Here is a 26,476-nt window from a genome sequence, read left to right as displayed (position 1 = left end):
ATTTCGACAGAGCAGGTCGAGCCGGGCAGGAAGTGAAAAGTAAAAGCCATAGAGCATCCTGTCAATATATACTCAGCTCATGTAACTTCACATCAACATTATTACGTCATGACCATTGGCAACAGGTCAGCCGTCAATCAATCAAAGGGTCTCAGAGGGTCGGCAACATGGACGACGAGACTCATTGTCAAAGTTCAGCAACATGAAGTAATTTATGTACCAAATCATCCTTTTTATAAGGAAAATGTCAGAAAGGACAAAGAGTGGCATTTAATTGCAATAGTTTTGGGAGTGGAAGGTGAGTACATTAGGTTTAGGATTATCGCGTGATCTCGCGTGAATACGGCTGGCTCGCAAGGCAGTGCTACACTGCCGTTACACGCCCGGTAGGAATGGACGCAGGGCAGAGGACGTATGGCGAGTGGATAGTGCCAGGATTCCCTGGAGAAGGATAACAACGTGTGAAATGCACGTGTGTAGAAGCTACGCCGCCGCCGTGGGGAGAGGATATGCACGCCGCCGCCGTTGGGACTGGGGTTCGATTCCCAATCTATATATATATAATTTTTTTCTTCATTATTTTCTGGTATTAATATATCCAATGACTTGTTGATGAATAAGTTGATGACATTTTATAAAAAAGGTTAGTTTCTATGTGTCAAAAAGACCAAAACTGTTTTAAAACGGATCTCCAAAATGTTTTGATGATTGTATGGGCATGATGTCTCTTCATAGGGCAGAGGGGTAGGCCTATTCCACAAAGCCGGTTTTATCACATAACCGGGCAAATTAAACCAGGGTTTGCGGCAACCCTAGGTTTTCCGTTCCAAAATGAACACGGTATGTTAGTTACTATAGCAACATATACTCTGAATCAAACCTGGTCGGAGCAGGTTTTCCGCAGGTTAAGTTTGGAACAGAACCCGGTTTTGGGTATTTAAAGCTGCGTTCACCGCAGATTCCATGTGTTCACAACTAGTAAATCCTAAACTAAGTCATAAAATCACACTGAAGCGCTTTGTGGCCACATACATAGTTCAGGCGTTCTCACGGCGACGTAGGGCAGCAGGCGTCTTAGTGGCGACAAACTTATCCAGACGTCAAGAGTAGACGTACATTTTGTCTGAATTTCCTTATGTACGTCGCCGTGACACCGCCGCCGGTGGGCGGATCTTCCATGCCGTCGCCGTGGCGTCGCTGCTGGTCTCTTGTCTGCAGTCCCAATCAATCCCATTCAAAATTTCACACGTTCCCACGGCGACGTAGGGTAGACTGCTCCTTCGCCTCTTCCAGGGAATCCTTTATGGCGAGTGGATAGTGCCAAACCTAAGGATTCCCTGGAAGAGGCGAAGGAGCAGTCTACCCTACGTCGCCGTGGGAATGTGTGAAATTTTGAATGGGATTGATTGGGACTGCAGACGAGAGACCAGCAGCGACGGCATGGAAGATCCGCCCACCGGCGGCGGTGTCACGGCGACGTACATGAGGAAATTCAGACAAAATGTACGTCTACTCTAGAGTTGTTCCGATTCCGATACCAATATCGGAAATGTCTCCGATACTGCCGAAAATGCTGGTATCGGTATCGGCGAGTACTGGAGTCCAGGCACCTCCGATACCACGTAATTTATTAAAATAGAAAGCTATTTACTGGTTAGCTCCGTTATCGCTGACACAGTTCTTCTTCGCGGCTCTTAAAACAGTTGCGCTGTGCTGCCATCTGCAGCCTGCTGTTTTAGAGGGGCGAAGAAGAATTGATCACCTGTCAATCAAGGAGCTAGCGCTATCATGTCGGCGGTGTGGCAATATTTCACGCTGGATGCTCCCACCAGCAAGACTGTGACATGCAACGTATGCCGTGAAAAGATTTCCAGGGGTGGCACAAGTGTTGCTAATTTCAACAATAGCAACTTAATAAAACACTTGAAGACGCGTCACGCTAAAGAGCACGACAAATTTAAATCAAAGGGGAAAAGGAAGGATGAGCTGCAGCAGCAAACGCTGGAAACTGCCTTCCAGCGACGAGAAAAATTTCCCAAAGACAGCCCAAAAGCCACAAAGATAACAGACAAAATTGTTGAATTTATTGTCTTGGATGATCAACCCCTGTCCGTCGTCGAAAATGTGGGATTTCGCCGCTTAATGGAGCATTTGGAGCCACGGTACTCTTTGCCTGGTCGTAAATACATCTCAGAAACTGCGCTACCCAAATTATATGAGGCAGTAAGGGAACACATTTCGTGCATGCTGAAAGACGCGCATGCAATTAGCTTCACCAATGACATTTGGAGCTCCGACGTGTGCCCCATGTCTTTATTGAGTTTAACGTCACACTGGGTGGACAGAGAGACATCATTTACCCCCCGAAGTGCGGTGCTGCACGCCAACGAGTTCCGAGGGTCACATACTGGCAAATTAATTGCCGAAGCAATTGAGGGGATGCTAGTACAATGGAAAATCCCTAAGTCCAACATTCATGTTGTTTTGCGCGACAATGCTAGCAACATGAAGAAAGCTATGGATGAGATGGATGTACCGAGTTTGGGATGCTTCGCCCACACTCTCCAGCTGGTGGTGCATGAAGGTCTACTGTCACAGAGAAGCGTGAGTGACGCACTGGCGAATGGGAGGAAAATAGTCGGGCATTTTAAACACTCGCCACTGGCTACTACACGCCTAGAGGATCTTCAAAAAGATCTGCAAATGCCCGTCAAACGTCTGCACCAAGACGTAGCAACAAGGTGGAACAGTACTTATTATATGGCAGAGAGTTTACTGGAGCAGAAGCGGTCAATTTCAGCATATGGAGCTGACCACGACCTGCCAGTGACCCTTACTGCTAACCAGTGGGCTTTACTGGAGAAAGCCATCACTGTTCTGGCACCATTTGAAGAACTAACCAGACAGATGAGCTCCTCCACCTCATCTGCAGCTGAAGTCATCCCCTCGGTCACAGTGCTGAAGCGCCTGCTTGCTCGGGAGAACGAGGAGGACACTGGTATAAAAACCATGAAAAAAACCCTGTCCAGAAAAGATTTAAGACCATCGAGAATGAGCCCTTGTATGCAGTTGCCACTCTTTTAGATCCACGATTCAAAGACAGGTATGTCGTCTTAATATTTTTATTAAATGTCTATATTATAAACACGTTTGAAATGGTGTTTTGGCTAACTACATATTGCATTATTATTTATTACTATTGCATTAATCTGTTACTATTAAATGCTACTATGGAGGAGGTTGTTTATTTGCTTATTTTACACATTAAGACATTTAATATTTTTCCTATGCTGTTTCAGATACTTCACAGGTGCAGACAGCATCAAGCATGCCAAGGATGCTCTGACACAAGAGGTGGAGAAGATGGAGGCTTTACAGAGCAGCAGGACCACACCTGAGGGAGCAGAGGCAGTGCCAGGCAACCCCCATAAAGCCCCACGTATGGAAGCACAGCCAGACAGCAGCAGCAGCAGCAGAAAGAGCAGCTTCAAAGGCCTGTTTGAGGAAATCCTACAGGAGCATGGCGAGGAACGTGGGGCAAGCAGCACAAGCACACAGGTTCAAGTACAAACATATTTGACAGAACAAACGGTCCGGCGCTCAGACAGCCCATACCAGTACTGGGGAGTCAACCAAACTCGGTTTCCCACCCTGGCTGCCACTGCTGAAAAGTTTCTCTGTGCTCCTTGTACCAGTGTTGACAGTGAGAGACTGTTCAGTGTAGCATCCAACATTGTTGATGCAAGAACGAACAGGTTAGGAGGAGAGAGAGCAGAAATGCTAATCTTCCTGAAGAAGAATCTGCCTTTGCTCTTGAAATTATGAACAATAGTAAATTGCTCAAATGCTACTGCAATGTGTAGCCTACTTGTTAAAGTATTTTTTGTTTACTATGTAGCTGCTGCTCTTTTGATTTGTATTTTTTGAATGTTTACTTTATAGGTTGGTGTTGCACTATAAGTTTTTTTGAAAGAATAGATTTACTTAAGTTGCTGTTGCACTACTGTTTTTTTATACTGTTCTATTTAAATGACTTTTGTATTTAAAGATATTGTGGCTACACTTTATTATTTTTTTAAAATAACCATTATTTAAGTTGCTGTTGCACTACTGTTTTTTATACTGTTCTATTTAAAAATAAATGGCTTTAATTTGCCTTATTCATTCATTCATTTACAAAGGGTTTAACCTGACCCAGGCCTTACCACAATGATAATCATATCACAGTCATTTTTGTAACATACTGGTATCGGTACTCGGTATCGGCCGATACCCACAGCATAAGTATCGGAATCGGTATCGGGAGGGAAAAAATGGTATCGGAACATCTCCTCTCGACGTCTGGATAAGTTCGTCGCCACTAAGACGCCTGCTGCCCTACGTCGCCGTGAGAACGCCTGAACTATGTATGTGGCCACAAAGCGCTTCAGTGTGATTTTATGACTTAGTTTAGGATTTACTAGTTGTGAACACATGGAATCTGCGGTGAACGCAGCTTTAAATACTAGGGCTGTAACGATACGCGTATCAAACCGAAAATCGCGATACTCAAAGCCACGAACCTGTCTCGCGGTGTGAGAAGGCAGAAGCGCGATACGCCCTTTCTAACTCTGCGGTCAAATTGTCCGATTGAAATTTGCTAATAATTTGTCTAAATAATAGTCTGCTGACAGCGCCACCTCCTATCGATGCCGTAAGTATGCGACTGCAATCCTCCGTGGCTACGGAGGATCGCATTTCTCCACAGCCGTCGAAGTGCTCATATGCGATATGAACGACATTTATCCAGAGGGGGCCTGTGTGATCCTGTCTCTAGTGCAGGGGTACTCAAGTAGAAATGATGAGGGGCCACAAAAAAAAAATTCAGTGACTCAAGGGGCCGGTCGGTATACGTGTGACTGAGGCCGATATATGCTCTGTTTTAGACGTAACGCGTAAGCACGTAAGATACATAACCCCCCCTTGCGCGGTAAAATATCCCCCCTTACGTGCGTCGGCCAAAATTCCTGACTATGCGACTGAAACACTACGGCCCTACGCAGCTCGCAAAGACTGTGATTGGCCAGCTAACCACATCCTTTCAGGAGTCTCACATTTCCGGTTTTATAGCATAATAGCGCCATTTTTAAAAGGCCGTGACAGAAGCGAATGAAGAATTTTGAAGAAGGAGATGAAGATTTCCACTTCCACGCCCACAGATTTCTACTTCCACGCCCACAGATTCGTTCGTTGCTCCCCCTACTGTTCTGGCGGAGAATCCCCTTGCAACATGCGCAATCCTTGAGGAACTTTAAAGGAACCGTAAATCAAAACTTGTCTAAAACAAGTCCCTTGTGTAAATTACGTGCTTACGTCTCTGCGTCTAAAACGACCCTAAATCGGCCTTGACTGCTGCTGAGATGGACTGTCTGCCTCGAGTTTAGGAGGGCTGGAGCGGTCTGTGGGCTGGAGTGCTATCTGTTTATCGTTGCAACCCCCAGCCTCGTATTGAGATCGCGGCGCGCGGTTTCAAAATAAGAGCGCCCAGCACGTTTTTTTTTTTTTTTTTTTAATAATTAAAAAAACTTTTCAAAACAGCTCGAGGGCCATTAATAGACACCCCGCGGGCCACAAAAGGCCCGCGGGCCGCTACTTGAGTATGACTGCTCTAGTGTTTTGTGTGATTTGACTGGCAGTTTGTCTGCTTATAGGTCGGAATGAAGCGGCCACCGATTATTGACAGGATGGGTACTTTATTCTACCGGACTCGTTCGCTTCTTCACTAGACACACGCGCTACCGCTCGCTCTCCTCGCTCGTCCACTCACTCGCTGACGTCACTCACACACGCATACGCACATTGCCATTCTGGCGCACACACATATGCTACTCGTAACGCCTCGTTATTGCGACGTTCATGACATTCAGGTTTTTCTCCATCTATTGAAAGTTAGGCTATTAAACATGTTGCATTCTATACGGCCTGATTATGTCATTATTTAAGCTACATAGCCTAATAAGAAGTGCTAATAAGGATATTTGACTAAACCAACCAAACAGTTGAAAAAAGCATCCTCCCACACGTTATTTCTTTATTCATTTAGCTATACTTTAATAGTATTCTTTCTGTTCAAATCTGTTCAGTGTTCCAAATTATTTGTTATTAAATGTTACATTAAGTTAATTGGTATATAAGTGTTGTTTAAATAAAATGCTTTTTAAATTTCAAAAAATCGTGGGATGTATCGAACCGTGGGTCAAAAATCGTGATACAAACCGAATCGTGAGTTTGTGTATCGTTACAGCCCTATTAAATACCCAAAACCGGGTTATGTTCCAAACATAACCTGCAGAAAACCTGCTCCGACCAGGTTTGATTCAGAGTATATGTTGCTATAGTAACTAACATACCGTGTTCATTTTGGAACGGAAAACCTAGGGTTACCGCAAACCCTGGTTTAATTTGCCCGGTTATGTGATAAAACCGGCTTTGTGGAATAGGCCTACCCCTCTGCCCTATGAAGTGACATCATGCCCATACAATCATCAAAACATTTTTTAGATCTGTTTTAAAACAGTTTGTCTTTTTGACACATAGAAACTAACGTTTTTTATAAAATGTCATCAACTTATTCATCAACAAGTCATTGGATATATTAATACCAGAAAATAATGAAGAAAAAAATTATATATATATAGATTGGGAATCGAACCCCAGTCCCAACGGCGGCGGCGTGCATATCCTCTCCCCACGGCAGCGGCGTAGCTTCTCCACACGTGCATTTCACACGTTGTTATCCTTCTCCAGGGAATCCTGGCACTATCCACTCGCACAATCCTTAGGTTTGGCACAATCCACTCGCCATAAGGACGCAGCCGTTCCGCGGCGCGTACGCGTCCGGTGGAATCCCGGTGTAATGCGCCTCCTTTTTGAAAAGTCGGACAAACGGACCTTCGGACCAATGGGTTCCGTTTTCGGAACATTGAACCGTCGGCATAGTGGCATGTCGATCTAATGGGAAATATTTCGGACCATTGAGACGTCGGAACAATGAGGCGTCGGAATTACGGCATGGCACCATCTGTGTCTGTGTCTGTGTGCGCGCGCACCTTCTTTTATCCAGAAAACACGTGACACTCACTGAGAGGCGCGGCTCCTTGAACTTCCTCGTCTAACTATTCGTCGTAGCGAGCAGCCTTTCTTCCTCCGATTTTAAAACCTTTCACCTGATTAACTTGTTTTATGAAAACTTTAACCTCTGTTTCTTCCCTTACATTCATACTTTTACAACTTTATTCCGTATGGACGCATTTTAATCCCGGAGTAGATAAGGTAAGGTAGGGTGACAGTTGACTAGCGTTTATATTGTCTGTGGGTTGCTGGAATATAATGATCAACCAGTGTACTACCCTTTATATTGTTTTTAGGTTGCTGGTATATAATAATGATCAACCAGTTTACTACCGTTTATATTGTCTTTAGGTTGCTGGTATATAATAATGATCAACCAGTGTACTGTTTATAATGTCTTTAGGTTACTGGTATATAATAATGAACAACCAGTTTACTACCGTTTATATTGTCTTTAGGTTACTGGTATATAATAATGAGTTTACTGTAGAGAATACAACGTTAGTTCATGTTTCACTGCTTTTCTATTCTGACCCGTGCGGTAAATTGAACGCTGCATGCGTTCAATATTCAAGTGATTCATTTGTCTTGATGCTACTCCAAATCAAAAGAAGGACAGAAGGACATAAGTCATTTGAATGTGCTGATATTTAAGTTAAATATGTGTGCGTAGCGACTGTAGCCTGGTCCTACCAGACTCTCGTACACATTTCATTTGTAGCACTGAAGGGAAATTCAAATTGAAAGGGAGTACTTAGGCTAGCAACTGGGGATCTACAGTTTAATAGATGGGGGTCTAGACTCGATTCCTATGGCTTAAACCACAGCTGGAGCCATAGAGCGAGAGAGAGAATCGTTGGTCATACGAGGATACCATATCGATGTGTTGAGCTTCACCAGTAGATTTACGGTCTATGGGATCTGTGAAGTGTGAAGTGACAGAACTCAGACTTTGTTTCAGTGGAGAAATAGTTCAATAGTTCTGGTCAATAATTTTGACCAATATTTCGATTGCGATTTAATGTGCGATTTTTATAATTTATTAGGTCCCAATGTTGTGTATTATTCAATAAGAAATAAATAAATCATTCGTTAGTATGACCAACACAACATTGAAAGCAGTCAACATAAAAACTGCTCTTTCCTTTAGGCCAGGCCGAGATTGAGATTAATTTATATTATAAACTTCTTTATTTAACTATTGAATTGTAAAATAAAAATAAAATGAATGAATCGTACTGATTTCCAGTCAGTAACGGTAACAAATCACTATTTTTTTTTTTTATCGCAGCCTTTGCGATTTGCCTACCGCATTCTATTACATTGCGATTTCGATTTGATTTCGATTAATCGTTCAGCCCTAAATTATAACACGAAGAATTTTTCAAGGCTATTGCATCTACTTTTTTGGGTTTTAGTTTAAGAACTGTTACAGTCTCCAAGGTGTTTAATTCTCATCTCTCAGTTTGCAGCTGCTGTACACATCTGTACTGTGGTGAGGGCAGTGTGGTTATATCATGGGGTTCATATTTATGTTCTATGACGTCCATAATGCTTTACGCCTCGTTTCCACATACGTATGTTTTTCGTATCCGTGCTTCCGTAAATTTACGGAAGGGGGCGCTAGTGTTTTACGTACGGACATGAATTTATTTACGGTCAGCCAAAAAGATTGGGGAACGTATGATAATGGCCGTTTTTAGGAGACCGGTACTTTGGAACATGAGGATCGACATATACAGAGATAAAAACAAAACCAACCAGGCTTGGGAAGAGATCGGCGAGGAGTTTGGCCTTCCAGGAACAAACATAAAAACTTTCATACGGTATCTCCGTAAAACGACGACGAAAGTTAAATTTTTTGAACGTGTATTACGGACATACCGGACAGAAATTTTACGGAGGGGAGGAGTCTCGGAGGAAAAACTGACATTACGGAGAATCACATCGGAATGAATGGACTTTCTGTCGGAGACGGTTGGATCGCATACGAGAATGTACGTATGTGGAAAGGAGGCGTTAGTGTGACGCAGTCACAATGATCTTCTCTCTCAATAAACAGCTAAAGTTCAGAAGGAGTTGTGTTTGTGTCCAGGTCTCCAGTCTACTATGGATGAGGAGAGAGAGGATGGGAGTTCTACCCCTAAAACCACTCTGTCTGGGGAACATGGCCGCCAGAGCAAAGCTACGAGGTAAGAAGAGCATCTCTCTGTCTGTGAATGTTGTCCATCTCAGAGCTCAGCAATGATGACTCCATCATTAGTCTGAGTAACAGCTGTGTGTGTGTGTGTGTGTGTGTGTGTGTGTGTGTGTGTGTGTGTGTGTGTGTGTGTGTGTGTGTGTGTGTGTGTGTGTGTGTGTGTGTGTGTGTGTGTGTGTGTGTGTGTGTTAAAGCCCAGAGCAGCAGGAGGGAGCAGACTCCCCTGGACCCAGCTGTGTCTCCATGAAGAGTGACCGCTCTATGGGTATACCTCCTGAGCTTAAAGATAGACGCCCCTCCAGAGAGGAGGGGCGTATTGGCTATTATTATTCGTGTTTGTATACGTGTTTGCATTTGTGTTCTTGTTTGTATTCTTGTTTGCATTCATGGTCAAAAAGCGATATCGCTCCAGACTGTATGGCGTGTTCCTAATGCGGCCCCCTAATGGGCCTCACATCCTGTTTACCTATATTGAGTTCCAGGAGGCATCTCAAACCAACATAAAAGTGCCAGCAGTGGGAGGTAATTTTCAATAAAATAAAACTAAGAATAAATTGGCCCTAACAACAACAACAGGAGAATTTCTAATTTTATGAACAGTATGAGACTATTATTTGTTCTGTTCAGACTAAATTCTAACTTTTTTACTTCAATGTGGAGATATCTTTCCTCTTGGGGGTTAAATGGTTTTCATCCCGATACAGGATGTAGGGTTATTGCGTTGGTATTGATCCAGATATGTAGGGTTGTTGTGGGGGTATCGGATTCAATTGTTTGATCCAGATATGAAGGGTTATCGTGGGGAATGAGGGTAAAAGGTTTGATCCAGATTGTGTGGGGGTATCAGGTTAAATGGTTTGATCAACATATGTGGGGTTATGTTGGGGTATCCGGTTAAATTGTTTGATCCAGAAATATTGGGTTATTGTGGGGGTATCAGGTTAAATGGTTTGATCCAGATGTGTAGGGTTATGTTGGGGTATCAGATTTGTTTGTTAATGTTTTCCACCCGCTTTTAATAGGGGTTACTCCATATAGGGCATGAAGGTAAGTATGCTCCATTGAAAGGGAAACGCTTCTGTGTAACTATTACCTCACAGGAAAATTTAATAAGAGGATTGACTATTTTCAAATTGGTTTTTGGGTAATGCCATAAAGCGGTGAGGGAGAAAGATTTGTCTTGGCTGGTTAAAATTGTTTCCTCAACCCATTCCTAACTCACTCTGGCCTGTATAGGTCCACAACAAAGGAAACCTAGCATTATAAACAAGATAAAAATAATAAAAAATATCTGAGACTCCCAATCCACCTATTTTCCTCGATCTGGATAGTCTTTTGTAGCTGATTCTTCTTTTTAATTACTCCACAAGAAATCAGAGAATCATTTAATAATTTATTTGAACCAGTAAAGAGGGGATTTAAGAGGAATTGCTGATGTAAGAAATAATAATCTTGGTGAAATATTAATTTTCACCACTTCTGCTCTTCATAATGAAATGGGAAGAACTGTCCATCTTTTACTGTCCTCCCTAATTGTTTTAAGGGGGAGAGGGCCATTTTAATCAAATGCGTCCTCTATGGGAGTCTTAATGTTGATTCCTAGATATCTCATATCTTGTGGCTTCCATTGAATGGGGGCTGGACCAAGGTGTGAAGAGTAGGTCATAGGAATTAATGGGATGGCTTCCCTCTTATTAAAATTCACCTTATACCCTGAAAACTTCCCCAAAACCTCAATTAATTTCATCACTTGCGGGATTGACTTATGCGGAGCGTAGGAGGCGAGTGGGGGAGTGGCGATGGAGGAGATCTGTCATGTACGAGGGTGCAAAGTTGTTCAGCGCTTTGTAGGTGGTGAGGAGAATCGTGTTCTCTGGAGGGGGAGTTAGTAAGCAGTCGGGCAGCAGAGTTTTGAACATATTGCAATTTTTTAATAAAAGGTGAGGGGAGGCCAGACAGAATGTCTGCAATAGTCAAGTCTGCAAGTGATGATGGTGTGGATTAGTGTTTCGGCAGCTGAGGAGGAAACGGTGGGTCGAAGGCGTGCAATGTTACGGATGTGGAAGAAGGATGTTTTTCTGACGCTGTTTATGTATGACTTGAAGGAGAGCGTGGGGTCCATGATGATGCCGAGGTTTCTGTAAGGGGGGAAGGGAGTGACAGAGTGACCATCTGCAAAGTGAGAAGTTCCGGGAGGTGGGGATGATGGTTTTTGGGCTGAAGATGATAACTTCAGTTTTATTGCCGTTGAGTTTGAGGAGGTTGTGGTCCATCCAGGTTTTGATGTCCGTGAGACAGTTGGTGAGAGTTGATAGGATGGCAGGAGTAATGGCTCTGGTGGTGATGTATAGTTGAGTATCGTCGGCCTAACAGAATATAATTTATATTCCCGCACACAAGGGTTCAAAACACGCCATATGTCAGACATTGCCAAAGATTTGTTTAATTCTTTAAATTCTACAGAGAGAGACCTATCAGTAGGGAGTGTGGGGATAGATCTATCTAGATCTATCTACTGCAGGATCGCTAACCAGGTTAAAGTCTCCCCCAATAACAATTGGATCAGCAGAAAAGTCTAGAAAGAAATTTAGTCTGGGAAGAAATTTGGCCTGCCCTATGTTAGGAGCATTAACATTTACCAAAGTGCACTTTATGTTGTGTAAGAAACCCGGTATAATAATATATCTTCCATCTTTGTCCACTGTTTCTTGGGTTAACCTAAAAGATAAGCGTTTAGCTATTAAAGTACGGACACCTCTAGAGGCCCCTGTACCTGGTGCTGAAAAAACCTGACCGACCCATCTCTTTCTTAACTTAACAGCTTCTGTATTCTTTAAATGTGTCTCCTGTAACATTGCCACATCACTTTCCAGGGATTTCAAATGTGTTATTATTTTATATCTCTTTGTTTTATTGGAAATCCCTTTTACATTCCAGCGCAGTAGTTCAATTGTGGTCATAATATCCTCTTCTACCTTGAAAAACTTTACCCATTAATTTGCTTACAGGAGCAGATAATAATTAAGAAAAGAATTAACAAAAATTTGCCCTGGAATTATAAAGGGTCTGCACGCACATGGATGGGGGATAAGCAACTAACATACAAAGAGATTGCTGAAAGGCAGATACACACATAACAAGAAGGAGAACAAATTTTAGTCCATTCCCTGTCCGTGAACTAATATTAAGGCACAGCTGACCTTGCTGCAGTGATCAGACCCCCACCTAACAATAGATTGTAATGATGATAATGATAATCGCTCTAAATAAAAATACAAGAAGGGTACGTCTCTGGCATCATTATGCACGGAAATTCTCATGACGCACGCTCATGGTCTAACCAGAGCAATTTAATCGCTTTAGAAAAGACACAAAGACAATGGTATTACAGAATGGCTGTTGAAAGCAGCCTGTCCTCCTAGAAAATACGACCGCATAGGTCGTTTGTACCGCCCCAAATTACGACCCACTGGAGCGTATCAAAATGTAGCGCCTCTAGCGGTCATGCAAATAACGACATTCTTTTTTTTTTGTGATCAATTTTTTATTGTATTTTATATTTCATACAAGAAACAGTTACACATATACACAAGTAAGACAACATAACACATATAATACTCAACCATACTCCCCCCCTCCCCCCCAAGCCCACCCATCCCCAGGTCTTGCCTCCCACAAAAACAGAATCAATAATTTGAGACACTCAGCAAATTTGTTCAATAGGCCTAATACTAACATGTGAAATAGATAAAGAAACAAAAAGAAAAGGAAAAGGATGAAAAAGCAGTGAGTAAGGTGTAGATACAGTAAGCCATGACTACCCTCCCAACATACTGTTAATAAAGGTGGACCATAAGTTAATATTTCTAGCTTGGGCGCCATGCATGCTGGCCACAGATCTCTCTAATTTAGCCAGATCTATGACTGTGTTCACCCAATGTTGGTAGGACAGGTCATGAGGAGCTTTCCATCTCAGTGCTACAAGCTTTTTAGCAGCAGTAAGGCCTACCAAAAACCAGCGTTGGTGCATCAGAGAAAGATCTAGACCCGTAAAATCACTCAGCAATAAGATAGTTGGGGAGCAGGGGATGGTACGCCCAAGTACTATAGACATCCTATTGGATACCATACTCCAAAAGTCGCTCACCCCAGGGCACTCCCAAACCATGTGAACAAAGGTACCTATAGTACCTAGAGAGCATAGCTGGCAGTTAGGAGATGGATTTAATTTAATCAAGAATAATATATGAGGAGTGCAGTAGAGTCTGTGTATGAAATTGTAGTGAATCATCTGATGGTTGGGATTACGCGAAGATAGGTCAAGCTTTGACCAGACTATGGACCAATTGATTGAAGAAGGTGCAATTGAGAGATCATGGCTCCAGCGACTATCCACTTGCAAAGGTTTTTCTGCATGTTTGGACATAAATGTGTATAGAGCAGAGACCAAGCCTTTGGTAGATGAACTGCCACATATTTTATGAATTGGATGAGGCACCATGTTTTCACCCCAGGGGACTCCGTATGCCCGTAAGGCGCTGCGGAGTTGTAGGTAGAAGAAAAAGGAGGTGCCGGGTAAATTGTAATGCGATTTCAAGTCCTGAAAAGATCTGAGCGCATTATCTGACATAATGTCGGAAAGGGTATTAATCCCTTTATCCCTCCACTGAGGGAAGGACATCGGGTGGCCACCCAAGCAAAGGGCGAAATTATTAAATAAAGGAAGGTGAGGATGGAATTTAAAGTGATTGCTAGAGTGTGATTCCACAGTTCTCCATATGGCAACAAGATGTGAGATTAAAGAGCCAAATTTGGATTTACACATTTTGAGAGGGATGTTTGAGTAAATAACATCCTGAAGCCTATGTGGTATTACTAGATGTTCCTCTAATGAACGCCAGGCTACCTGAGCCTCTGGGTCTAACCAGGTATGAAGAGAACGAAGGGTTGAGGACCAAAAATAAAACTGGAAATTTGGAAGTCCAAGGCCACCTGAGAGTTTGTGCCTCTGCAAAATAGACATTTTAATCCGTGGGCGTTTCCCTTTCCAGACATACCTGGAAACAAATGTATGTAGTTTATCCCAGTGACCAACTGGGGGAGCTAAGGGAAGCATTGAACTACAGAAGTTGACTCGCGGTAGGATGTTCATCTTTACGATAGAAGCTCTTGCTCGAAATGAATTAGGAATGGACGACCAACGCTCCAAATCGGATTCCACCTGCCTGAGAGTCGAGTTATAATTAACCGAGACTGTAGTTTGTAATGAAGGAAAAATCGATAGACCTAGGTATTTAAAATTGTCAACTACTGGAATAATGTTTGGTAAGGAAGCATGCCTCATAGTGTCGTTTAGAGGAAGGAGAGCTGACTTAGTTTATTTTGTTTATCAAATATAGACAAAATATGTGGTGTAGATTTAATTGCATCACCAAGATAAAGCAAAATATCATCACAATAAAGAGAGATGAATTGATCTGTTCCATGGACAATAACAGGAGTATGGGTTGCCTGACGCACCGTCTGGGCCAGAGGTTCCAAAGATAAAATGAATAAAAGTGGAGAAAGAACGCAGCCTTGTCTAGAGCTGCGGCCCACTGGAAACAACGAAGAACAGATATTGCCAGTCATTACCATGGCTGAAGGGGAGGCGTAGAGCGTTTTAATCATGTTGATGAAATGGATACCAAATCCCATATGCTGAAGGACAGCCCATAAATAGTGCCATTCAAGGCGATCAAAAGCTTTTTCTGCGTCCAGAGATAATACAGCACAGTGCGTTTGGACCTCAGCTGAAGCTTCGACAATGTGCAAAAGTCTGCGAACATTATCAGAGGATAAGCGAGATTTTACGAAGCCAGTTTGGTCAGGGTGAATGAGCTTATTCATAAGGGGTTCAAGCCTTAGTGCAAGCACTTTAGCAAAAAGTTTAACGTCAGCATTCAAGAGCGATATAGGACGATAATTTGCACATTCATTTGGGTCTTTCCCTTTTTTATGGAGTAAGGTGATTGTAGCGGTGTTAACATCTCTTGAAAAGGAACCACTTGAAATGGCATGATTGATCATGTTCAGCAATAGAGGGCCAAGTTGAGACCAACACTGTAAATATAGTTCTGGAGGAATTCCGTCAAAACCCGCCGATTTGCCTTTATTAAGACTGCGTAAAGCCCTCTCCAATTCGAAATGGTTTGTCCAGAGACGTAGCCTCATGGGGCAGCAATTTAGTAAGATTTAAATTCTTGAAAAATAAATCAAATTTAGAAGAGTCATGAGGAACTTCAGAACTATACAAGTTGGAATAAAAGGAGCGGAATGTCTCATTAATTAATTTGGGGTCCGTTACTAGAGCGCCAGCTGGTGTTTTAATGGCGGGTATGTGCGCAAAGTTTTCACTGGCACGAAGGCTTAAGGCAAGTGACAGGCTGGGGCGGGCCCCCTCAAAGTAATGGTGCTGGCGCGTATGATGGATAAGAAATTCAGCGTGCTGTCGGGATAGGGAATTCAGCTCCTCTTTTATTTTATTACGTTGGGTGATTGAGTCAGGAGTTACGTTGTTGTGCATAGTACCTTCTAGTTGCCCGAGATCACCCTCCAGCTCAAGAATCCTGCGTTGACGCGTTTTGTTTAAATTAGAGGAAAACGATATGCAGTTACTTCTAATATAGCCTTTTACAGAATCCCATAGGTTACGATTGTCCTCTACTGAATGCAAGTTAAAAGATATGAATTCTGCTGGGCCAGATTCAAGTTGCACCAAAAAGCTCTCATTGCGCAGCAAAGAGGTATTGAAGCGCCAGCGTGGGGCGCGGTCACGAGATACGGAAAGGTTAGCCCTACAGATGACAGCCTTGTGATCTGAGAAGGCCAGGGGGATCATGTCCGTGCTTACCTTTTCGAGGAGATCCTTCGATACAAAAATGAAGTCTATTCTGGAAAATGAAGTCTATTCTGGAAAGTGAATCGAAAAACGAGAAGTCTTGTTTATTGTGATTGGTAACGCGCCATATATCTATTACTGAAAATTCCTGAGCCCATTTCCTCAATGCAACCGACGCTGATCTCTGATCACTGCCCTCTACTACAGCCGTCCTGTCCACAGAGTGGTCCCAAACCGCATTAAAGTCTGCCCCAATAAATAATCGGTAATCAGACAGGTCATGCATGAAATTGGACAAACGTACATAGAAATCAGGATCAAAGCTGTTAGGTGCGTAAATAGATAAAAATGCAATTTTCTTGTTTTCTATGATGGTTTTCATAAAAGTGATTCTACCATCGGACCACAATTACTACGCCTTTTGTTTTATTGAGGGCTGAAGCATTTGTCTTTACAACGTAATGTTTATTTTGTAGCTTATGGACATCTTTCTGAAGCAAGTGGGATTCGCTGACCAAGGCTATGTCCACTCTCTCTCTTCTTAGTACATCCAGAAAACTTGTGCGTTTATGGGGCAAATTAAGGCCACGTGCGTTAAAAGAAATCACGGTTAATTTAGTCATTCAGGTGGTGGTACATTAGATAAGATATGAGCTGTAAATAACAGAAAAAGAGCAGGCAGAGCAAGACCTGTATCCCCCCCCCCCCCCCACACACACACACACACACACACACACACACGCAGCCAAACACGCGCACACACATAATACCAACACACGCACACACATACACGGAACACAGCAGCAAGTGAATCCCCCCCCCCTCCCACACACACACACACTCCCACAAGACAAGACAAAACAGTACCGATACATGGATATTGCCAGATGCAACCATGTAAGCCTATCATAACCCACCCACCTAACACTAGAAGGCGGGTCCCTATAGGAAAACTCCAAGGGGGAGAAAGAATGAATGAAGATAAATAAATAAACAAATAATGACATTGGACTTTCAGCAGTCAATGGTCAATATACACAGAGAACCGTATAACCGTATACAGGCCTATAGCCTCCAACAAAACAAAAGCCAGGACAAAACAATCAAGCAAACCAACCAACCAAAAAAGGAGGCAAAACAACAACAACAAAAAACAACGTCTGGCATGCAACTCACTTCGACAAGGCTGTGCAATCGACATTGTTTTTTATTTTATTTTTTATTTTAGCAATATTTTAAGTACAGACTTGTACAGCGATAAACAATTAGAATATTTTGAAGTCCCAAATGGCCAGTCCACGAAGTGAATAAGGGAAAAAATAGAAATAGGCTGGACAGAAAAACCAAAAGATAATGGGGGAGCAGTACTACTCGTAACTTAGGCCTACTCTTATTTCCCCAAAAGGCATGTAATAGCGCTGGCTCTAGTCTATTTCAGGTCGGGGAATTGAACTTTCAGAGCGGTCGTGGCCGCCTCTAAGCTCCCGAACTTCAACTGTTTGTTGCCAATCCAGACAAGGAGGGTGCCTGGGTCCCGGACTCTGGTCTTTACCTTTTTGCCATGGAGCTGCTCGCGCAGCGGCCAGTATTGGTCCCGAAGTTTCCTCCGACGAACCGACATATCCTCCGTAATCCGTAGCTTCACGCCGGGAAGGGCCTTGAGCTCAAACAGGGTGGATTTCACTGCCTCCATAATGGAGATCTTCTTTTGTAGATGGTGAAGCTTGAATATCACCGTGCGGGGTCTGGATTGCTCGACCAATGGACCAAGCCTATGGGCAAATTCGATGTCATGCTCTTTCAGTGGAATGGATAGGAGAGCGGAGAGGGTCTTAGCCAGGTAGGCTTCCATGTTGTAGCCTGCCTCGCTCTTCTCTGGCAGGTGCAGCAACCGGAGATTCCTTCGCCTGGATTGATTTTCAAGGTTGTCAATTGCGTTTAACGCTTCTTCAAGTTTATGATCCAGGGCTTTAATGACCAACTCTTGAGCTGCCACCTTGTTGGTTTGAAAAAGCAAGTTGGCCTCGGTTGACTCCAGCCGCGCACCGATAGAATTCACTGAAGTGTTTAGTTTGTCCATTTTCTTGGAAAGAGCGTCTAGTTTATCCATTTTACTGGTAAGATTGGCGTTCGATGCCACCAGCGTGTCCAGCGTTGCCTGAATTTTCTCCATCACTGGTGTGGCTCGGGTCTTAGGAGACATACACAGGAGTTTGGAATTGTTTCCTTGTTTGTTTGGGTTAACTCACGCAGTTTGTTTGTTTGTTTGGGTTAACTCACGCAAGCCTGCCTAGAAGTCCCAAACGGCAGATAGCGTAATAAATCAACATCGACATATAAAGAGAACGTATTTGTAGTTAGCAACGAGTTGATTAGGGGTATAAAATCATTCTTTCTCCCCAAGAGAGTCGGACCCACACGTCTCACTCACTGCCGTCCGCCATCTTACCCCTGATACAAATAACGACATTCTGAAGTCTCGGGGCCGCTCGTGGACGCTCGTGGTTGCTCGGGACGCGCGTAGCCATATTAATCGTTATTATCTGAATGGGAAATGCAATATTTTAGGACAGATACACCATTAAACGTGTTTCTAATGACATTTCTAGCGAGAAATGTACATTTTCCTTGCATAATCTTCAGTCAGTGAATGTGTATGATCTTTATTATCTGAATGGGAAATGCGATATTTTAGGATCGATTCACCATTAAACGTGTTTCTAATGACATTTCTAGCGAGAAATGTACATTTTCCTTGCATAATCTTCAGTCAGTGATTGTGTCTGATCTTTAGTTTTATAGTTATTAGGAAGATTGAATCGTCTCGCTCGCATGTTTCAACGACGTCAGGTTGCTAGGGATGCTGCTTTCGCTAAACTAGCAGCTCACGTGTTTCCTGTGTTTGTGTTATTAAACCGTTACTTTATGTAACTTTTAATGATATTGTAATAACCACAGGCGAGGTATTGAGCGAAGTAAGCTTGATAGCAGGTTTATTGGATTCCACAATCGGACAGGCAGGCACAGCTCCACCGGAAAACTACAACAACCAAAACTCCCGCCCGGAAGGAAACCCCCGGAACTATGCCCGGAACCCCCTCTCAGAAGGCCCGCCCCTTCCTCCCAAACCCTGTGACGCTAAAATATCATCTTAGAAACCCGTTTATCTGAGAGCCAACCCAGTCGCCAAAAGCATACGTTGACAGTTTACGTTTTCGTGAACACTGGATTACGTCGCATTTCAACATAAAATAGCGTGCTAAGCACATTCACTCACACACACACACGCACGCACGCACGCACGCACGCACGCACGCACGCACGCACGCACGCACGCACGCACGCACGCACGCACGCACGCACGCTAACACACACACACACACACACACACACACACACACACACACACACACACACACACATAATGCATTTCGCTGCTAAAACAACAACTTGGGCTGCTTCTCGGACATTTTGGGTGGATTTTGAACGGTATGTGGGCAGGACGTTTTTTGCAGGCAGGACCTGGCAACCCTGCGCTGTTGCCCGAGGTGCAGAAATGCTCCGGAGCAGATCTTCATCCACCATGGCCAAAATAATTGTCATGAATAGCATGAATAGATTCATGCATTATCATTCAACTTGAACATGTGTTTTTACAGTATATAGTGGTGGAGGGATGACGTATGTTGGCCAACCCGGAAGTGAGCGTCGACCTGGGTTTCCCTTGACAAAAAGCCAACAGGTTTTTCCATTGGATTTTGGATTATTGCAGAAAAAATAGCATCTTTGAAGCACCTCCACAAAAATTGAAAATAAATAAATAAATAAAAATAACTGTGCTCCAAAGAACGAAATGTAAACCAATGCATTCTGAATGGGAGTGTTTCTCCGATTTTTCCATGCTACACAGAACGAAATGTAAACCCATGCAAATAAAGACTTCATGGTCATAATAATTTAAATATCATTATTCTCCTCAGTGTGTAGGGTGGTATTCTATTTTTTTCAACGGGGTTGCATCCAGTCACTTGACCGTCATGGTTGCTATGGTGGTTGCTATCGACCAGCCCCTCTAATCCTTACATGGCTCTAAAAACCACGCGGCAAAGGAGCTGCCGTCCATTGTGTTGTTTTTGTCGTAAACTAGGGTCCGATGGTTAAAAAATAGACAGATACCAAGGTATCCTTAAAAGGCAGCTTGGATGTTTTTATTTTCTGCAGTTTATACTTCTTCTATAACCTATTTTTGAAAGCAAAACACCAAGCTCAGTGATTTAACGAGGCAGGGTTATTTGAAACCATTTATTAAATATATATTTGTGAGAGGTCATTCCTTCTCCTGAGTTTGCTTCCTATTTATGTCTAGTGTACAACCCTACTGTCCACAAGCATCACCCCCCCCTCCCCATATGGATTTGGAGAATTGTTGCCACGTCCCAGTGGTGGAGGTATCATATATATGAAAGAGGGCATTCAATTATACTACAATGATCAATTAGGAGGCCGAAGCCCTAGGAAGTGATGCAATAGGTGACTGCAGGTCGACAACATTTAAGTAAGCTGTACTTTGAGGTCTCATATATCAAAGGGGGTCTCAAAGGACGCATACGCTTCCACCTAACATCCACCCTCCCCACTACTCTGGATCCATACCAATTTGCCTACCGCCCCAAGCGCTCCACTGATGACGCCATAGCAACAGCACTCCACCTCTGCCTGGCTCATCTGGAGAACAAAAACAGTCACGCGCGGATGCTGTTCATAGACTTCAGCTCTGCGTTCAACACCGTCATCCCCCAACATCTGGTGCACAAGCTGAGTACAATAGGCATCAGCACTTCACTGTGCAACTGGCTGCTGGACTTTCTTACAAACAGACTGCAGACAGTCAGAGTCGGAAAAAACTCCTCAGCGACCACCATCATAAACACGGGGGTGCCGCAAGGATGTGTGCTATCCCCCCTGCTGTTCACGCTGATGACCCACGACTGCTGTGCCAAATTTGAAACGAATCACATCATCAAATTTGCAGATGACACAACAGTGGTGGGCCTCATCAAAGAAAATGATGACTCAGCATACAGAGAGGAGGTACAGCTACTCATCAACTGGTGTGAGAGGAACAATCTGCTTCTCAACGTCAACAAAACAAAATAAATTACTGTAGACTTCAGGAAGAAACAACCAACACACATCCCACTCATCATCAACGGCAGTGCAGTAGAGTCTGTGAAAAGCACAAAGTTCCTGGGAGTGCACATCACGAATGACCTCTCATGGACTACCAACACCACCGCGCTGGTCAAGAAGGCGCAGACACGACTCCACTTCCTGAGAAGGATGAGAAGAGCTGACCTCCCCACTTCTGCCCTCACCACCTTCTTCAGAGGTGCTATTGAGAGCATCCTGACCTGCAACGTCTCTGTCTGGCACGGCAGCTGTCTAGCTGCAGACAAGAAGGCACTGCAGAGGGTGGTGAGGACAGCAGAAAAGATCATCAGGTCACCCCTACCAACCATTCAGAAACTGTACACTTCACACTGTTCCAAGCGGGCAATGAACATCATCAAAGACACAACTCATCCAGCACACAGTCTGTTCTCCCTTCTACCATCAGGGAAGCGGTACCGCAACCTGCGGTCCCGCACAAGCAGACTGAGTAACAGCTTCTTTCCACAAGCCATCAGACTCATCAACACACTTTAGAAAACCACATGAACATTCCATAGTCACTTCACCATGCCACTGGCACTTTACTGTTGCACTTTACTTTACTGTTGCACCTTGTGACCACTGATTGTACTTCTGCTGCTATGTGTGTGTGTGTGTGTGTGTGTGTGTGTGTGTGTGTGTGTGTGTGTGTGTGTGTGTGTGTGTGTGTGTGAGAGTATTGTCAATGTCTTATTTAAATGTTTTTAGTTAAACTGCACATTGGAGACTGGTCAAACGCAATTTCAAACTTCTGTGCTAACCCTGTTACATAGATTTTTGACAATAAAGTACACTTGAACTTGAACTTGAACCTATGGCTCCAGCCCTACAGGACTCAGCAAGTGCTCCATCTCGTTGCACCTGCACCCAGCGGCCCGCTTGCAAGATTTTGGCCTGAAGTTCTTCCCAGAGCTACACCCTAGCCATCCAACACGCATATCTGAGAATCAGGCTTCTCTTTAATAATGACAAAAGTTACGAGAGAAATACACATTAACTTTTTGTTATCTCATAAGCGGCGTGGTGCCGGCTCCTTTTGACCTTTTGACCCCAGACTTCAAAAACGTGGCCACAGGCCAGCTGTGTCTACACACCTTAAGCCACAAATGTACACCTCCATCCCACAAAAAATGGGGACTATAAACTAACCTCTGTCTTATGTACATTTACTGTACTGTTGGAGGTCACGCCCCTCAAAAAAGTTTCTCATTTGGACAAAGCCCCTCAGAAGTGTTACCTGCAAGACCTAATGGTTCAGAATGTGGTGGAAAAACAGTTTTTGAGATAGGAACGTCCTACCGCCCTGAAATTTGAATACCTTATTCTAAGGCCTAACTGGGACCCCCGCATCGAAACTTGGCCCAAGTTTCGATGCGAAGATATGAAAATATCTTCCCGGTGCGTAACGGGGCAAACAAGGTGTCCTTTGACATCTACGTTTCGAGGCGATTGCAACAGTGCCACACATGATCATATTTGAATATGTTTCGGGGTAGTAATTAGCTGTCGATTTTGGAGGCCTTTATCAATAAGGACCAGCTATAGATTTGCTTCCCGATGGAGATTTTTTGACAAATTACATGTTATTTAGCATCTACACGTTGAGCTGACTCCAATGAGATCAAGCACGCCCTCTTGCCACACCGAGATCATGTCGTAGACCATAGGTGTACCATGTCAAATAAATGTTACAATTTGCTAGAGTGTCATGCTTGGTGTCATTGGACTCAGCTCAACGTGTAGATGCTAAATTACATGTCATTTTTCACAAATTTCTATCGGGAAGCAAATCAATAGCTGCTCATTATTGATTAAGGCCTCCAATTTCAACAGCTAATTACTACCATTAAACATGTTCGAATATGCTCATGTGTGGCACCGTTGTAATCGCCTGGAAGCGTAGATGTTGAAGGACACTTGTTTGCCCCGTCACGCCACCGGGAAGATATTTACATGCTTCTGATTGACTAATGAATTGATTCAGCTATTCCCCCAGAAGTCTGGGGTCAAAAGGTCAAAAGGAGCCGGCACCACGCCGCTTATGAGACAAAAGTTAATGTGTATTTCTCTCATAACTTTTTGTCATTATTAAATAGAGGCCTGATTCTCAGATATGCAGGTTGGATGGCTACGGTGTAGGTCTGGGAAGAACTTCAGGCCAAAATCTTGCAAGCGAGCCGCTGGGTGCAGGTGCAACGAGATGGAGCACTTGCTGAGTCATTTCCTGTAGGGCTGGAGCCACAGGTTGAAGCGTACACACAAACACACACACACACACACACACACACACACACACACACACACACACACACACACACACACACACACACACACAATGCATTTCGCTGCTAAAACAACAACTTGGGCTGCTTCTAGGACAGGGGGTCCTTTGAGACCCCCTTTGATCTATAAGAGACCTCAAAGTACAGCTTACTTAAATGTGGTCGACCTGCAGTCACCTATTGCATCACTTCCTTTCGGGCTTCGGCCTCCTAATTGATCATTGTAGTATAATTGAATGCCCTCCTTCATATATATGATACCTCCACCACTGGGACGTGGCAACAATTCTCCAAATCCATATGGGGAGGGGGGGGTGATGCTTGTGGACAGTAGGGTTGTACACTAGACATAAATAGGAAGCAAACTCAGGAGAAGGAATGACCTCTCACAAATATATATTTAATAAATTGTTTCAAATAATTCTGCCTCGTTAAATCATTGAGCTTGGTGTTTTGCTTTCAAAAATAGGTTATAGAAGAAGTATAAACTGCAGAAAATAAAAACAACCAAGCTGCCTTTTAAGGATACCTTGGAATATCTGTCTATTTTTTAACCATCGGACCCTATTTTACGACAAAAACAACACAATGGACGGCAGCTCCTTTGCCGCGTGGTTTTTAGAGCCATGTAAGGATTAGAGGGGCGGGTCGATAGCAACCATGACGGTCAAGTGACTGGATGCAACCCCGTTGAAAAAAATAGAATACCACCCTACACACTGAGGAGAATAATGATATTTAAATTATTATGACCATGAAGTCTTTATTTGCATGGGTTTACATTTCGTTCTGTGTAGCATGGAAAAATCGGAGAAACACTCCCATTCAGAATGCATTGGTTTACATTTCGTTCTTTGGAGCACAGTTATTTTTATTTATTTATTTATTTTCAGTTTTTGTGGAGGTGCTTCAAAGATGCTAATTTTTCTGCAATAATCCAAAATCCAATGGAAAAACCCGTTGGCTTTTTGTCAAGGGAAACCCAGGTCGACGCTCACTTCCGGGTTGAAGTACGTCATCCCTCCACCACTATAAACTGTAAAAACACATGTTCAAGTTGAATGATAATGCATGAATCTATTCATGCTATTCATGATAATTATTTTGGCCATGGTGGATCCAGATCTGTTCCAGAGCATTTCTGCACCTCGGGCAACAGCGCAGGGTTGCCAGGTCCTGCCTGCAAAAATCGTCCTGCCCACATACCGTTCCAAATCCACCCAAAATGTCCTAGAAGCAGCCCAAGTTGTTGTTTTAGCAGCGAAATGCATTATGTGTGTGTGTGTGTGTGTGTGTGTGTGTGTGTGTATGTGTGTGTGTGTGTGTGTGTGTGTGTGTGTGTGTGTGTGTGTGTGTGTGTGTGTGTGTGTGTGTGTTTGTGTGTGTGTGTGTGCTAACACGCTATTTCATGTTGAAATGCGACGTAATCCAGTGTTCACGAAAACGTACACTGTCAACGTATGCTTTTGGCGACTGGGTTGGCTCTCAGATAAACGTGTTTCACGTCACAGGGTTTGGGAGGAAGGGGCGGGCCTTCTGAGAGGGGGTTCCGGGGGTTTCCCTCCGGGCGGGAGTTTTGGTTGTTGTAGTTTTCCGGTGGAGCTGTGCCTGCCTGTCCGATTGTGGAATCCAATAAACCTGCTATCAGGCTAACTTCGCCTGTGGTTATTACAATATCATTAAAAGTTACATAAAGTAACGGTTTAATAACACAAACACAGGAAACACGTGAGCTGCTAGTTTAGCGAAAGCAGCGTCCCTCGCAACCTGACGTCGTTGAAACATGCGAGCGAGCCGATTAAATCTTCCTAATAACTATAAAACTAAAGATCAGACACAATCACTGACTGAAGATTATGCAAGTAAAAAGTATATTTCTCGCTAGAAATGTTATTAGAAACACGTTTAACGGTGAATCGATCCTAAAATATTGCATTTCCCATTCAGATAATAAAGATTAATAAAGATCATACACATTCACTGACTGAAGATTATGCAAGGAAAATGTACATTTCTCGCTAGAAATGTCATTAAAAACACGTTTAATGGTGTATCTGTCCTAAAATATTGCATTTTCCATTCAGATAATAACGATTAATATGGCTACGTAACAATTTCACCAAATGCCATGTTGGTCATATATGTGGCATACATACCTCCCGCGACCTGTAGAGGCGCTTGATACGCTCCAGTGGGTCGTAATCAGTAGCAGTACAAACGACCTATACGGTCGTAAAACTTTGCGGACTTGTTGGTTGAAAGGTATTCAAAGGTGAGCCTACATTTTGCTGATGTAATCATACCTCATCTCTCAGCGGACGTTAACGAAAAATAGTAGGAAGTCTGCTACTCAGGTCGTTGGCTGCGTCTGTGGGGTTATCGTAGATGTGGTTATTCTCAGTGTTGTGCCTGAACGCGTTCATTGAACGATAGTTCATGAACTTGTTCATATTTTGGGCGAACGTGAACTGAACGTACTGTATTACTGCCTGATGAACGTTACTGTGAACCCGTTCATTCCGGTGTCTGTGAACGGCACGCTCACTTGTTTTAACTTCGTTCAATATGAGGGTTATTTGTTTATCAACACGGTGGATGCGCGCCTTGCGCGTGCAGAACGCTGTATTGTTTGACCGGTTGCCATGGTAATCTCCTTGTGGTTAATTTGCAGTTGCAGTGTTGTCAGCTTACTGTGACATTAAACTGTGATCAGAAAATGCGGTAATATGCTATAGACCCTATAGTATCCGTCGTATAAAGGCTGGGACGAATTTCAAATTATAAATATGTACA

The 26,476-nt window shown here is 43.4% G+C and overlaps 1 protein-coding gene across 1 annotated transcript in view; it reads left to right on the top strand.

Moving 5' to 3' along the window:
• The first annotated feature begins 9,527 nt into the window (after positions 1-9,527).
• The window catches only part of LOC115546579 (NLR family CARD domain-containing protein 3-like), a 55,576-nt gene continuing 38,627 nt past the window's right edge, over positions 9,528-26,476 (top strand). The window contains exon 1 of the mRNA XM_030360183.1: positions 9,528-9,575. Coding sequence (XP_030216043.1) covers positions 9,554-9,575 — 22 coding nt within the window. The 5' untranslated portion in view covers positions 9,528-9,553. The remainder of the gene's footprint in view (positions 9,576-26,476) is intronic.

Source organism: Gadus morhua, chromosome 7 (assembly GCF_902167405.1).
Source record: "Gadus morhua chromosome 7, gadMor3.0, whole genome shotgun sequence".
Lineage (NCBI taxonomy): Eukaryota > Metazoa > Chordata > Actinopteri > Gadiformes > Gadidae > Gadus > Gadus morhua.
The sequence above is the reverse complement of the archived record's forward strand: the minus strand, read 5'-3'. Positions and strand labels throughout refer to the sequence as shown.